The following is a 14,649-nucleotide window of genomic DNA, read 5'->3' on the forward strand; positions in this document are numbered from 1 at the left end:
AAAATTGTGCAAAATTTTAAATGAGACAATTAGAATAAAATGGATCGATATTTGTTTTTTCTTTTTTTTTTTAATAGAAATTTGTTTTTTCTGTTTTGGATAAGCCTAATTCTTATTTGACCATCAAATAAAATATAATACTACCTCCGTTTTTTTCATGTGTAACTTTAGAATATTTTATGTCTCACAAATATTCCTCAAAGTTGCACATAAAAAAAAGCTGAGGTAGGATAATGTTATTAAAGGTGGAGTCCCCCCACCCCCCTGGAAATATTAAGAAAGTAGTGGGGCAGCACTATGCAATGAAGCAGCGACTAAGTTGGTAACTAACTGTTATTTGCCCCCACAAACACAAACCCCTTTCATTATCATCAAACTCAAATACTAATACTAATATTCATTCATTGAATTCTTCAATATTATTCTTCTCTTTTTTTTTCTTCTTGGCCTGCAATAACTTTTCTTCTTCATACCCTCTTTAAGTCAAAACACATCAAATCATAACTTTGCTTCTTTACAAGTTTTAGTCTTTTTAAACCTGGTATATATTTTCAGTTTCTCTGCTACCTATTTATATACTTTTCTTCTATTTTTGCTGTATGAAAATTGTATTTTTCCATGATTTTTTTTTTAGTTATACTGCATGATTGTTGTAGTGAAGTTTTTTTTATCGATCAACTAGATTTTGAATCTGTGTGTGTTTTTAGTAGGGTGCAAATTTAAATGGGGTGCACTAAAGAATTTTGGCTGTGTAATTTAAGGTAATTTGATTTTGTTGTTCTTGAAAACAAAAACAGAAAATTTGTATGCACTACATAACCTTGACGTTCAGATTTTGAGATACCAAAACGTTGATAAAGATATCATCGAATTGATCATATATGACAGTTTTTTTTTTTTTTTTGTTGGTTATGTTTCATCTAGGATTTTTTTTTTTTATTTTTTTTTTTAAAATTTGGGTGGATGATCTAAGGATTAGAAGTATGTTTTCTTCGGATTTTTGAAGAATAATCAACTAATTTGTTTAACTTTTGTATTACAACCAGGTGTTTGACTACGTCAACGGATGCGAAAATGGGTAGAAAAGGTAACTGGTTCTCTTCAATGAAAAAAGCTCTCAATGGACCGGAGGTGAAGGAGATTGTTCAGGTTTCTCTTATTTTACTCTCGTGATAAACCAGTTAGTCAACCTTATTCGAGGATTATGACGAATGTTACAAGCTCGATGTTCTGTCTTCTATTTTCAGGAGTCTGGAAAATCAAAGAAGAAATGGTTTAGGAAGAAAAAGAGGTCTGGTCTGAACACAACACCAACAGACACTGCCCCTGCTACAACGGCATTACCTCCTCAGCCAACTGTGGCACCGGTGGTTGTTCCTGCCGCTGAACCAGCAAAAGTAAGTAGTGCAGCAGATAAGGAACAGAAATTAAGTAGTGCTGCAGATAAGGAACAGACGAAACATGCCTATAGTGTTGCTATAGCAACTGCTAAGGCTGCTGAGGCGGCTGTTGCAGCTGCTCAGGCTGCTGCAGAGGTTGTTCGTCTGACAGCAACTACTACACCTATTTCTGGCAAGTCTAAGGAGGAAATTGCAGCCATTAAGATTCAAACTGCTTTCCGAGGATACATGGTATGTTATTTGTTAAAAGTATTATGATCACAGAGTTCAGGGTAAATAAGATGGTAATTTTGTTTAGATTGTAAGCCTATTAAGTATTACTCTCTTCGTCACAAATTGTGTAGTAGGCCTTATCTGATTTAGGATCATTTTCAAGGGTTTTTAGCTTAATATCATTTTGTATTTAACTTATACATCACCATATTCTTCATTATAACGACTTGGTCTATCATTGAAATTCTTATTAAGGTATCATTATGGGAATATTCGAAGTATAACTCATTATTCTTGCACGAACTAAAATAGAAATGTATCTTATTTGAGGTGGAGTGAGTCATTTCATGTAAGGAAAAAAAATCATATCATGGTGAGCTTCTTTTTTCATTGCCTTTATTTTTTTATAGGGGAGGAGAACATTACGTGCTCTGCGAGGGCTGATGAGGTTGAAAGCAGTAATGCAAGGACAGGCAATCAAACGTCAGACTACAAATACTCTGAAGTCAATGCAAACATTAGCACGAGTGCAGTCTCAGGTACATGAGAGAAGACAGAAGATGGCTGAGGAAAACCTGGCTCGTCAGAAACAGATTCAGCAGAAATATGCAAAAGAGCAAGCCAAGGAACTTGAAAAATCACATGTATGTTCATCCTTCACAGTAATTTCTGCAATTATGAGTCAAACTACAATAGTTTTCTTGTTTTCGTAGTACTTATGCTGACGACAAAATGTGCTGAGCATGTTGCAGCAAAACGGTGATGGTTGGGACAGCAGTAGAAAGACAAAGGAACAGATCGAAGCAAAGTTGCAAAGCAGACATGAGGCAGCCATTAGAAGAGAAAGGACTCTGGCTTATGCATTTACCCATCAGGTAACGACTTAGACTTCTTTCCCGCTTACATGCCCAGCAACAATGCCCAAAGAAAATGAAGGATTTCAGGGTAGAAAATGCAAAATTTAAATCGCGCAGACAATGGAGAGGAGTTAGTGAGTCATGTACACAAGGTTTACCTATGTCATTATGCAAAAGCATATTTATCAAGCGTGTAAACTACTTCATGATTAGGCGTCTTCTTTTCGTACAACTAAGATTGTTTTTTTGATTGAGCTAGGCTCAAACTTGGTTCAATTAATAAAAAATTTGGTTCATTTATATATTTATTACTTCTGTACTGTGTGTTATATACTTCCTCCGTTCTTTTAATATCGCATCACTTGCCTTTTAGGGAAGTTTACAAAATATTGCATCAATTTCATTTTAGGATAAAAAATATCTATGTTCACACTGCAAATACCCTACATACCCTTACTTTTTCACACTTACTTTTTATTTTATATTACATGGACAATTTTGTATTTTTACATTTCTCTCTATTACTTTTTCCCACTACCAAATTTTGCCCCCAAAACTCCATGATGCAATAAAAAAAAACGGAGGAAATACTTTTATTCAATTTTATTTCTAGATAGTGAGCTATATAACACTTTTAAAACAACTCTAAAATTTAACACATTCATGTCCTTTAGAATTTTTTTTATTTCTTTTACTTAGGAAGAGTGTTAAAAATAGAACACCTTTATAATTTGCAAAGTAGCTTTAATTTGCAAGGTAGTTATCAGGAGAATAAGAACAATCCAATAGCTTAGTTTGTCAACGTAGCTAAATGAAATCATATGCTCTACAGCAAGCGTGGAAGGCATCATCAATGTCAGCGCACACATTGTTTATGGATGTAAACAATCCCCACTGGGGCTGGAGCTGGTTAGAACGATGGTTAGCTGCTAAACCATGGGAGACCGCAACCACTCCTGAGAAAGACTTTAGCAATGATAACTCCCCTCGTATTATGGCCTCCTCAAAGACCACTTTGTCTGGGAATCATGAGCTTACAAAAGCCTATTATGGCCGTGAAAAGCCTTCCCCAACATCCATTCGAAAACAACCCCGTTCTTCAACTGGTGGTCGCTTGTCCACTTCCAATGCCCCTTCAAAGTCCACTGCAGCAACCCGAAACTTGAGATCCCCAAGCCCAAAGATGAGCCCAAGGAAGAGCGTTTGGGGTCCAGAAGATGATGCAAGAAGCACACTGAGTATGCAATCAGAACAATCAAGGAGAAATAGTGTAACAGGTTCATCTGTTAGGGATGATGAAAGCCTAGCAAGTTCTCAAACTGTTCCAAGTTATATGGCTGCCACTGAATCTGCAAAGGCTAGAACACGATTTGGAGGTGAATGCAAGAGGGAGAAGAGTGTCACACCTGACAGAGTCTCTGTTAGTTCAGCCAGGAAAAGGGCTTCTCAGCCTGCTTCTCCTGCACGATCAAGGCGGTCTACTTCCTCAGATCATACTTAGAACTTAAATGAAAACATAATTCTTACTTTAAAAAAATAACTGATTTTGATTTTACTACTCCCTTATTTATATCGGTTTGTATTATTGCTGATAAAGTACGTGTTTGCTTGAGGCTGGTCATTAGTCCCTTTGGCATAGTCTTTAGAGCTGTATGTTTGTTAAACCTTTTGGTTTCTTTATTTTACATTGAGGATAAAGCATGATGATTTTGTAATCAATAATCACTGGCATTAATTTCTGAGTTTGACTGATACAGCAGGAACTATTATCTATAACAATGTAAGGCAGACTGGTGTTAGAGATACACCAAACAAAGAACACACATGGCTTTGCTGATTCCTACAGCATATGCTTTTCATCTCCTGCTTTTGATTGCAGAAGCATACTTCGTATATTGTTGCAATATCAGCAAGACTACTTGGCTTCAGGGTTCTCAAGAGCAGGAATTCTTATTAACTTTACCTGCCAAATCTGAATTCTAGTAAATAACAGCAAATTCTTTGTACCCAGTACTGCAGCAATGTATACTGCATTTCTACCACTTGGAAGTAAAATCACGCGAACAAGGATCAGTCAATGCCACAGCCCACAACTGATCATTCCATAGCTTAAGAGCAGCTACTATGCGTTCCCTGCCATAGAAACAATATGATACAGCCACGTTTATTCTCATTGCACAATATGATACAGCCACAATAAATCTGAATTCAATTCAAACCTTACATTTCACGCATTAGGAACTCCAGAAATTTTAAAAAATAAAGCGCCTACTTGTCTGAACTTATACTGTTAGAGCTTATGTGAACTTCGTTTGTTTGAACTTATCTGAACTTTTTCTTCTTTGAACTTATCTTTTCTAGATCTTATTTTGTTTACAAATAAGATAAATATATAAATAAATAAATAAATAAATAAAACAAACAAGCCCTAATAAATGTTGATACCTTGACCCAATGAAAAGAAAGTCTATGACAAAAACAGTGGAGCATATGAAGAGAAGTCCAAATATCTGGATTTGAATCTAGATTACATCCCTAAATGAGTAGTGACCCATCCTTAGTCATATCATATGCACAGCAAATATCAACCTTCATTGCCAAAAAAAAACTAATACCTTTTTTTTTTTTTTTTAAAAAAAAAGGGTTAACCGGCACATAAATTGAGATGATTTAAGTGACTTTAATATAATACAATGTTGAAAATCAAAAGAAAATATAATAGAGTTAATAGTTTATTCAAAAGTTGGGATGTCAAAGGAAAGAAACGGCCATTTTTAATAAGTGTAACTAATGTAAGGTGTAACACTCATAATGTAGTAGTTTGCCAAAAATGGAAGTGTAACACAAAAAAAAAAAAAAAGAGTGGTAAACTAATTTTATTATAAAAGAGCTGAATATGTTGAGTAGCCTCAAATTAATCCATGAGCACAATTTTTTTAAGGCTCCCTATGTTAAGATTAATAGGACCAACAGACACTGCAGATTCATGACATTTACTCTCACAAGTAATCTGAATTTAGTACATTAAAACCTGATATGCATATCTATATTGAAGATCATAGCCAAACTCAAAGAAAAAAGCAAACTTTTCCTCAAAAAAAAAAAAAAAAGAAAGACAAAAGCAAAAAAAACAATGTTGAAATCCTAAAAAGCAATATCTATAATCAGAAATTGTACACAAAACCTATATTCCGGTATACCAGAATTATAAGCAGGGTTAGTACTGTTTAATTATACAAAGTATTTATACATGTTATAAAGTGTTAGGCATTATCAGGATATCAGCTCATATTATTATGAGTATCAAGCCTCAATAACAAGGTTCCACATAACATTAACAATCAGACCTATATGACAGTTATGAAGACATAAATCAAAAATAAAATAAAATAAAAATTAATTAAAGTTACATACAGAGAATTCTGCTTGGGTTAATCAACTGTACAGAAACGTTTCTCGTCAGAAGTTTCACCATCAGAGACTAGTATTGTAGTATTTAACTGAAAAGAAGGGAAAAAATACCTTATCACTTTCAAGAGAATTGGCTACTGCATGGCTAACTTGTTCATCAATCTGGTTGGTGCACAGCTCTGCTTTCTGCTGAAGTGGGTGTTAACGGAGGTCAGCTTCCCCAATGAGGATTCAGGGAAAACTCGTCCAAGAACAATAGACAATCTTCAGCTGCACTGCAGCCAAGATAATCCTCATATCCACATCAGCCAGAACTTATGAGTTGAAAAGTTTTGTTGTGCTCTCTTTATGACTTGTTTCACTTTTAAATACATAAGATCCTCTGCAAACCTTGGAATCTATTGATTCTCAACTCTCCAGAGCTATAGATCTACATACTGACAAAGATGGTGCCAAAGTTCCATCTTCTGGTCTCTCATCATGATCAATCTCAACAAGTGAAGATCCTTGGAGCCAAATTGTTTCCTTCTAAAAGATAGAATAAAAAAAAGGTATAGTTATGGATCAAAAGGCATGTGAGATGGATAGATAAAATCATTACTATGATTTTGATGAAAAGACAAACACTGAATTCTAGAATGTAACTGTTAGACAATTTACAGTGTTTCATACTCACCAAGTCACCATCCTTTCCACCACTATCAGATTTAGCTTTTAATTGCGATGTGGCAGAATCATCTAGTAATACAATGAGCAAGCTAAAGGCAAACAACTCTTTAAAAGCTCCTGAGTATTGACACAAAACTTTATCCCATTAACATATTTGATGAGAACAGTACCCTAGAACATTTATCTCATTAATTGCCAACCGTACCCTAAAAAATATCATAACTATGCCTTTGACGCCATAAGCACTAGAAGCATTCCCACCAGAAAAAACCGCTCAGAAACAAGGACTAAGCGTCTAAAGCTCAATTCGTATACAAAAGACAGATCTCAAAGTGTTCCACCATTCAATAAACAACACAACTTATTAACACAAGGCTTCTGACTGTCAGGGTCCTTGAAATGTTGCTTAATCTACCCAATACACATAATCAAAATCGTGTTTTCTTATATTCACAATAGTACTCCTTCAACCCAAAAAGTATGCACCAAGTATAATGTACACACTATAATTTTTGGTTAAGTGGAATTGATGAAAACGTAAAATAGTGGGACCGCACATTTTTTAATGGGCCACATGACCATAAATGTAGAAGAGCATTCTTCTAGGACGTCCAAAAAAGAAAAATTGCGCATATATTATTGGAAAAATTAAAACTAATAATCCCACATTTGCCCAGTCCTCTCAAAACAATCCCACATTTGAGTAATCGCAAAGCAATCCCACCTTTTACCTATATCTTCTTAAACCAGACCCTTGACCAGTTTCTTTAGGTTGGTAAATTGAAGGAGACATTCCATGTGTCGCTTTCTAATTGGTCTTTTTTTATAATAAAAAACAAAAGCAAAAAAAAAAAAAAAAAAAAAAAAAAAACCCTCCCAGCTAGCCTTAGCCTTAGCTGACCCCTTCCCTTTAATTTTCCTCTTCTTTGCCTGAACCACACCCCCATTGCTACCCCCTTCCCCGCCGAAGCCAGCTCTACCCCCCCCCCCCATGGCAACCCTCCTTCCCTGAACCCATCATCACCCCCTTCCCCATCCCTTTCCTCTTCCCAGAGTTTTACTTCCCTTTCCTCCATTGAAGCGGCCTGTGGGTGAACTTTCTCTTTTGAGGTTCGATTTACATTTTGCTCATAATAGAAAATTTTTCACAATCTAGGACCAAACCCACCACCACCATTAAAGTGTGATGAACTGATTTTTTGGGTTTATAATTCTGGTTTAATATTGGTACTAAATAAAGATTAAAGCTTGAATATTGATTGAAAATGGAAAAAAGTTTACAAAAGATAGGTTTAATAGCTTAAGGCTATCAATCTTCAATAGTGAGTTTAGCCTTTAATTTTGGCCTATAGAAGAGCTGGAACAATGATCATAGTTGCCGAGGCCAAAAATCGAATGTCGACTATTATCCACCTTGAGGACAAGGTGGAAGTTTAGGGGGCCGGTATTGTAATAGACTAACTTTAGGAGGGGCACTTTGGGAAGTTTATTATTATTAGGTTAATAGTCTTTAGCCTTAGTATAAATGGGGAGAGGGTAGAAAGAAGAAGGTAGGCAGAATTTTGTATTGAGGGAAACCTTAGAGAGTCATGGCCTAAAGCCATTTTGGAGAGTTGTGAGCTAAACTCACTATTTAAGATTGATAGCCTTAAACTATTAAACCTATCTTTTGTAAACTTTTTGCCGTTTTCAATCAATATTCAAGCTTTAATCTTTATTTACTACCAATATTAAATCAGAATTATAAACTAAAAAAAAATAAATCAGTTCATCACATAAAGCACCTTCTAAGGTAAGATGGTGGGGTTCAGTTTAGGGCTGGGGTTGGGTTTCCATGGTGGGGGTGGTTGTTTTCAGGGTGGGGATTTTTGGGGTAGGGGTGGTGATGTTATGGTGGTGGCGGCGGCAGCGAGTTAGTGGGTGTGATTGGAGTGGTGGTTGTGGTGGTGGTGTGGTGGTGATATGGTGGGTTGCCATGGAAGGGGGTGAGGAGGTGGGAGGAGAGAGATTTAACCAAAAAAAAAAAAAACAGAAAACAAAGATTTTAACCTTTTATACAGATTGTAGGTTAGATAGCTTGTTAAAAGAAGATTGATGTCAAAGTTGGGATTATTTTGGAAAGATCGAGCAAAGGTGAGATTAATAGTTTCAATTTTTTCTATATTAGTTAGGGACAAAAAGAGTAGGGGGTATTTGGCACATGGGAATTGAGGGTGGGAATGGGAATTTTAATCCCTATTCAAAAAAATTCTCTTGTTTGTTAAATGGGATTGGGAATAAAAGAGGGAATGGGATTGGGATTGGGAATAAATGGGATGAATTCCCACCATTTTATTACCTAAGAAGGGTAGGTAATAAATGGAAGGGAATGGGAATAGGTAGAAAATGACATTTTTGCCATTAATGAAAAGAATGGAGGAGAAAGGTTAGTAAGGATGATTTTGTATTTTTATTATTTATTCTTATCTATTTCCATCCACCACCCAAACAAAGTATTGCCATATTTTTATGTATTCCCAACAATCAATTCCCAATCCCATTCCCACATTGTAATCTCCAAACTCCAATTCCCACATTCCAAACGCCCCGTAACTAGTGAGTAGTAACTATATTCCAATATAATCGTCATACTTTCTTTTTATGTTTGTCCCAACTTAACTATCACACATTCTTTTATGAAATGGACCTGCTACTATTTTATTAACTCTCTCTTCCTAGTCCCAACTACGAAAGTTTGGGTCCCACACCCTCTCTCATTCAATTAAAATAATCATATATATATATATATACACACACACACACACACATTGAGACAAATCTAATAACTCCCCCTGACTAAATAAATCACAAAAAAAAAAGTCAAAATAACTTATGTTAAAAGTATCCAAAGAATAAACATGTCAACTAAAAAGAATAAGAGGAAGTTAATAGATAACAGAACAAGTTACTCCCTTCGTTTTTTTTAATTGCAATAGTTTAACCAGACACGCTTGTCATTATACAACTTTAACCATTAATATTTTTGATATTATATTAGATTAAATTATAAAATGTTGACATTATGAAAATATATATCGTAACCAATTCAACAACATATTGCAAGACATAATTTGTTTGTTATACATTAGTTAATAATACAAGTAAAAGCCACTAAATGAATATTTTAAAAGTCAATCTGTTGCAATAAAAAACGGAGGGAGTATCACATAAAGCCCTATGCAAAGGTTAGTGTGATAATTTATTTGGGACGGAGGGAGTAAATCCTTTTGTCAATGCTAGTCTCTTGAAACAAGTAGAAATCTTTAAACACTTTGCAAGATCAAGCTTAATATTCTTAATTAAAATAAAAATAAAAATAAAAAAACCAACCTAAACAAATACATTGAACTCCACAATTGATCTATCAATGATAATCGCCATTAAAACTCACTTTGATTTACTTCTTCAAGACACTTCATACGTTTTTCAAAATGAAAAGCTAATTAGCAAAATAGTTACTTCCTCCGTTTCTTAGTTGCATCACTTTCTTTTTTAACTAATAAATTCTATCTATCTTTCTCCCATCACATGGGCCCTATTTATTTTTTCTCTCTACCTCTCTCTACCCCAAAAATTGCCTAGAAGTCCATGAAACTAAAGTAATGCAACTAAATAAAAACGGATGAAGTATGATAATGCAGCTTGTTTACTTTTTCTTAATAATCTCAATTCAGCTAATAATAGAAATAGTAGGATCCACCATTAATCTCAAGTAACAAGGATTGCTAATTTCATGGCCGAAAGTTCAAAGTAGTTGAAATCAAGCAAGATAGACATCACACAACTTCCCAAACTATGAGTACTAAATAGGTCCAAATAGTGATGTATACATTTTCAACTATTCAATATCCATACATAACTTTACTGCTAGTTAAAGCATGTATAGAATCATGGAGTAATTAGTGTTAGAGTTCATGCATGAGGTACTATTAACACTAGTATACTCCTTTTATCAATGGTAAAATAAGAATCTGATAATTAAAGAGCACTTCTTCAAGTATTTACCATGGTTGTCTATGCGGCAACATTAATTTACTACATTCTCCTTTAGTATCTTATTAAATCTATACTTCACTTAGCCGACATAAGTTTTGCATAACTCATGGAAGCTTCATCAAAAATCACAGATGATTGAGAATCTTGCAATGAGTTCAATAATTCTATCAATCTCAAATGACAGAATCATGGCATCAAATTGTAACCTCATAAAATATTTTGGTTAATCTTAAAAAAGCAAAATTTGAGCACATACTTGCTTATCCAGGTGTACTATAGCTTCTGTTTTCAATAAATTATATAAAATTAACATTCTGAATGTATACCAAATTACCAATCAATAATATATGGTGCACAGTGTACACTCTTTTATGTATGCACAATCTGGACAACCAAACATCAAACACGAAGCTATGGATCACCAAACCTCTAGAGTAATATTTAAAGCAATTAAGAGCAATCAAAAGAAGCATTGAAAAAAACAACAGAATTTTTTTTTACTTTTTACCAAAATACACTGCAGAATAGCAATACAAATTACTTCATAACTGAGAACTAAGATCAGGGAACCAACAGCTTTCTCTCTTCTTTCCAATTTTACTTTATTCAGATCTAAATAGGAGTACTGGAAACAATGTACACCAACCATGATTTAAGGATGTAAACCAGTAAACCGAATATTATGTTTTAGTAAAATCATTTAAAAGAAAAGCCTGACAAGACAAAGAAGTCAAAGCTTCTCACATGTAAACAGTATAAAAGTATATAAATATTTGGCTTTAAATATATTTATTTCTCCCTCAGTACAGCTTCTTCATTACAGCTAATCATTTACTTAGCTCATCTTCACTTCTTTGGGCTAACCTTCTCCTCTTTCATTTATCCATTAGTTCATTTGTCCAAACATACCATTTTTCATTAAATTTTGTGATCATATTACTACTTACTAGTATACTTTTCCAAGAAATACTTTCAATCATTTCAAGAGGGATGTGAAAACTAAAAGGAAAGGAAACATTATCACAACAATCAACACCCTACCCACTCTTAATTGTTTTACAATATACTGTTGGGCATGTATAGAATAATGGAGTAATTAGTGTTAGTGTCATGCATGAGGTTAAGCCCTTGATTCTAAACAATATACGAAGTACATGCAATGCAAGTAAGGACTGGAAACAGAACGCTAGAAAGAGACCCTTTTACAAAAAGGGGCGGGAGGAGGCTACAGTACGTAATCAAATAAAAACAAATACTTACCTGGGCAGCAATAAAATTGTAATTCATGAAGTCCCATCTAGAGAGCTGCTCAGGTGGTTTTTGTACCATGGCAATTTCGTAATTCTCCAATGTAATGAATAGTAAACTTATTGGTACAATCTTTTATGTAATACCAAGTCAGAAGTCAAGCCAGTAAGGATGTAAGATTTATATAAACTATAACAATGTTAATCTAATACATCCAAGAGTGGAGACAATCATACCAAGAAGCTAACGCACCATAACTTTAATGCACTTGATTGATAAATCTCCTCTGGTCCTAGGAACATTGTTACAACACATGCGGTCGCATGTGTTTTACTTTATCAATTATTCATGTTTGCTTGCTCTTGATATAGGCTATACCATGATGCCATAACGAGGTTTTAGAATTCCAAATAAATTTCAAAAGTTCATTTGTTCCTAAAACTCAATGCCTTTCGTTTTTGACTTAGTGCAAAATGTCTCGCCATAGCAGGATTGAAAAACCTTTTCATGTGCTCTGAAAGTTTACGAATTCTACGAAGATCGTCAATCCTTGACAGATGCCTCAAAAATATATCAAACTTCAGATAAGGTATCTTAATTCTCTGATTTACAACATCATCCAAAAACAAACATGCATTTTCAATTTGGTCACAATCAAAAAGTCCTTCAATCATTACACAGTAAGTATTGACATCTCGATCACATTTTTTCTTGCCCATTTCATCCCAAGCCTCAAGCGCTCCCTCAGGATCACCCATTGCAAAGAACATCTCTAGCAGCATATTAAAAGTGTGAACACTAGGCATACAGTCCACATCAACCATCCTCCGGTAAAGCTGAATTGCTTCATCAGCCTTCCTATTTTCACAAAGAACCTTGAGGAAGCAGTTATATGTGACAATATCAGATGGATACCCTTTCTTTTCCATCTCTTCCAAAAATTGGTGTGTTTCCTTCACCTTTCCAGCTAAGCACATTCCTTCAATCAACTCCTTGTAAGTGGAAACATCAGGAAGACAACCGCTTTGTATCATATCCCCAACTACTCTAAAACACTCCTCCATTTGATCATCCTTAACAAGCGCCAAAATCATTATTGCATAAGTCTTTGCTGTAGGAGGAGATGAGATAGAGGTTTTTGTTTTCATCAACTCAAATAAACCAACAGCCTCAGTCATCATTCCTGCTTTACAATAGGTTTCAATTGCAGCATTATAGGTAAAACTATCAGGTGTAAAACCCGTGCTACACATCTCCTCCAAAATCTTCATTCCTCTAGAAGGGTTTCTAGCCCTACACCACCCAAAAAATAATATATTGAAGGTATTGGCATCTGGAGCAACCTTATTTTTCACCTTCTTGAACAGAATCTCTGCATCCTCAACCAAACAACACTTGCAAAGAGCATCAAGTAGCAAGTTAAGTGCCTTGATCTCCAGCTGCACTTTAACCCTAACTCCTCTCTTTTTCTTTGAACATGTCAGGACTTTCATCAAATGCTTTTCCGTATATTTTTTCAAAATAGTCAAGAGAACTTCAATGGGTATCAACGATTTATCATTCCTTTTCATGAAATCCAACAAATCACAAACAATCCTAAATTGTTTAACCTTGAACTTGGTAGAAGATAATATATCAATCATTTCATTGTAAACCTGGTATTCATGGTAATAATTCTCCTGTCGAGCCGCCCACATGAAAAACCTAAAAGCAGTTTTCTCCTCGAACCGAAACCTATTAAGGGTTTCTATAACCAACTCAGTTGTCAAGGAAATCCCAGCTTGTTCAAGAGCTTTCTCCATATTCTTATCACAACCCACATTTTCCATAATAATTTTATGCAACCCATCAACACTATTATAGACTAAACTCTTTTCATCTTCACCCACAAAGTCATTGGACACTCCAGTGGAGTAAAATTTTCTCAATGGGTTCCCAAATTTAGAGTAACCCTTTGAAGAATATGGCTTGGAAATCAATGTATACCCGATAATCGAAGAATCATTACGAAATAAAGAACTAGAAACAGAATAGAATATTGGGTTTTGGAGGGTAGGGAAATCAATTGAATTCTTGCACTGCTTAACAATTGAATTTACAAAAGTTCTCCACATTTTGAAGGAAATTAGCTGGTGTTATATGATAAAGCAAGATTGGAGAAGGTTACCTTTTCACCGATAACAATTGAAAGAAAGCTCAAGAGAGTGGCAACAATGGCGGACCGTTTCTTCCCCATGAAATGCCCGTATACATCCCAGAAATTTCAGTGATTCCTTGTTCAATATCTGAAACAGTGGGCTCTTTCACTAAACTTCTTCATCTGCTCTATAAATCAATCTGCGAATTACTCCTTATAAAAAAACTTTCAACAATAATTCATCTTTTGAAAGTATTTTTGAAATAGTCCCACTTTTTAAAACTTTGGGAATAATCCCACTTTTTAATACTATCTTTATAAAATGGTCCTTAACTTATTTGTAGTTGTATTGTAGGTAAAAACTTGACATGTGTCTTATTTTAATTGATCTAATATTTTTTATTAAATAATTAAAAAATTAGGAAATAAAATAATTAAACCTTAATTAAGAAATAATTATAAGAAGAAAAAAAAATCCCACCATCACTTCCACCACAATTTAATAAGTTTTTTAATTTTTCTTTTTTTTTACAAGAATAAAAAAAAATTCATTAATGAAAAATAGTTAAACGACACTTACAAACATTTCCTAGGAAATCTAAAATGCCAACACAAGTACAAATCACCTAAGAACTAGTTACATCGCAAATTCAATTAACGATCGCCTTAATAAAAAACT

At 34.4% G+C, this 14,649-nt stretch overlaps 2 protein-coding genes across 3 annotated transcripts; one reads left to right on the forward strand and one right to left on the reverse strand.

Moving 5' to 3' along the window:
* Positions 1-240: 240 nt before the first annotated feature.
* Positions 241-4,189, forward strand: LOC110717204 (protein IQ-DOMAIN 1-like). 2 transcript variants are annotated; one of them, XM_021895849.1, is made up of 7 exons: positions 241-541; positions 708-761; positions 1,047-1,149; positions 1,248-1,631; positions 2,024-2,257; positions 2,366-2,488; positions 3,303-4,189. In XM_021895849.1, the coding sequence occupies exons 2-7, from the start codon at positions 724-726 to the stop codon at positions 3,969-3,971; spliced, it is 1,551 nt and encodes a 516-aa protein (XP_021751541.1). In that variant the 5' UTR covers positions 241-541; positions 708-723; the 3' UTR covers positions 3,972-4,189. The 2 variants fall into 2 exon arrangements, with proteins under 2 accessions (XP_021751541.1, XP_021751542.1); XM_021895850.1 differs by lacking the exon at positions 708-761 and having other exon boundaries at positions 245-541.
* A 267-nt stretch (positions 4,190-4,456) lies between these two features.
* Positions 4,457-14,220, reverse strand: LOC110717202 (pentatricopeptide repeat-containing protein At1g73400, mitochondrial-like). Its single transcript, XM_021895848.1, has 3 exons — positions 11,846-14,220; positions 5,993-6,409; positions 4,457-4,603 (listed from the first exon to the last, which is right to left on the reverse strand). Exon 1 carries the CDS (start codon positions 13,945-13,947, stop codon positions 12,259-12,261), a length of 1,689 nt encoding a protein of 562 aa, XP_021751540.1. The 5' UTR covers positions 13,948-14,220; the 3' UTR covers positions 4,457-4,603; positions 5,993-6,409; positions 11,846-12,258.
* Positions 14,221-14,649: the final 429 nt, after the last annotated feature.

The sequence above is a fragment of the Chenopodium quinoa genome, unplaced genomic scaffold, assembly GCF_001683475.1.
Source record: "Chenopodium quinoa cultivar QQ74 unplaced genomic scaffold, ASM168347v1, whole genome shotgun sequence".
Classification (NCBI taxonomy): Eukaryota; Viridiplantae; Streptophyta; class Magnoliopsida; order Caryophyllales; family Amaranthaceae; genus Chenopodium; species Chenopodium quinoa.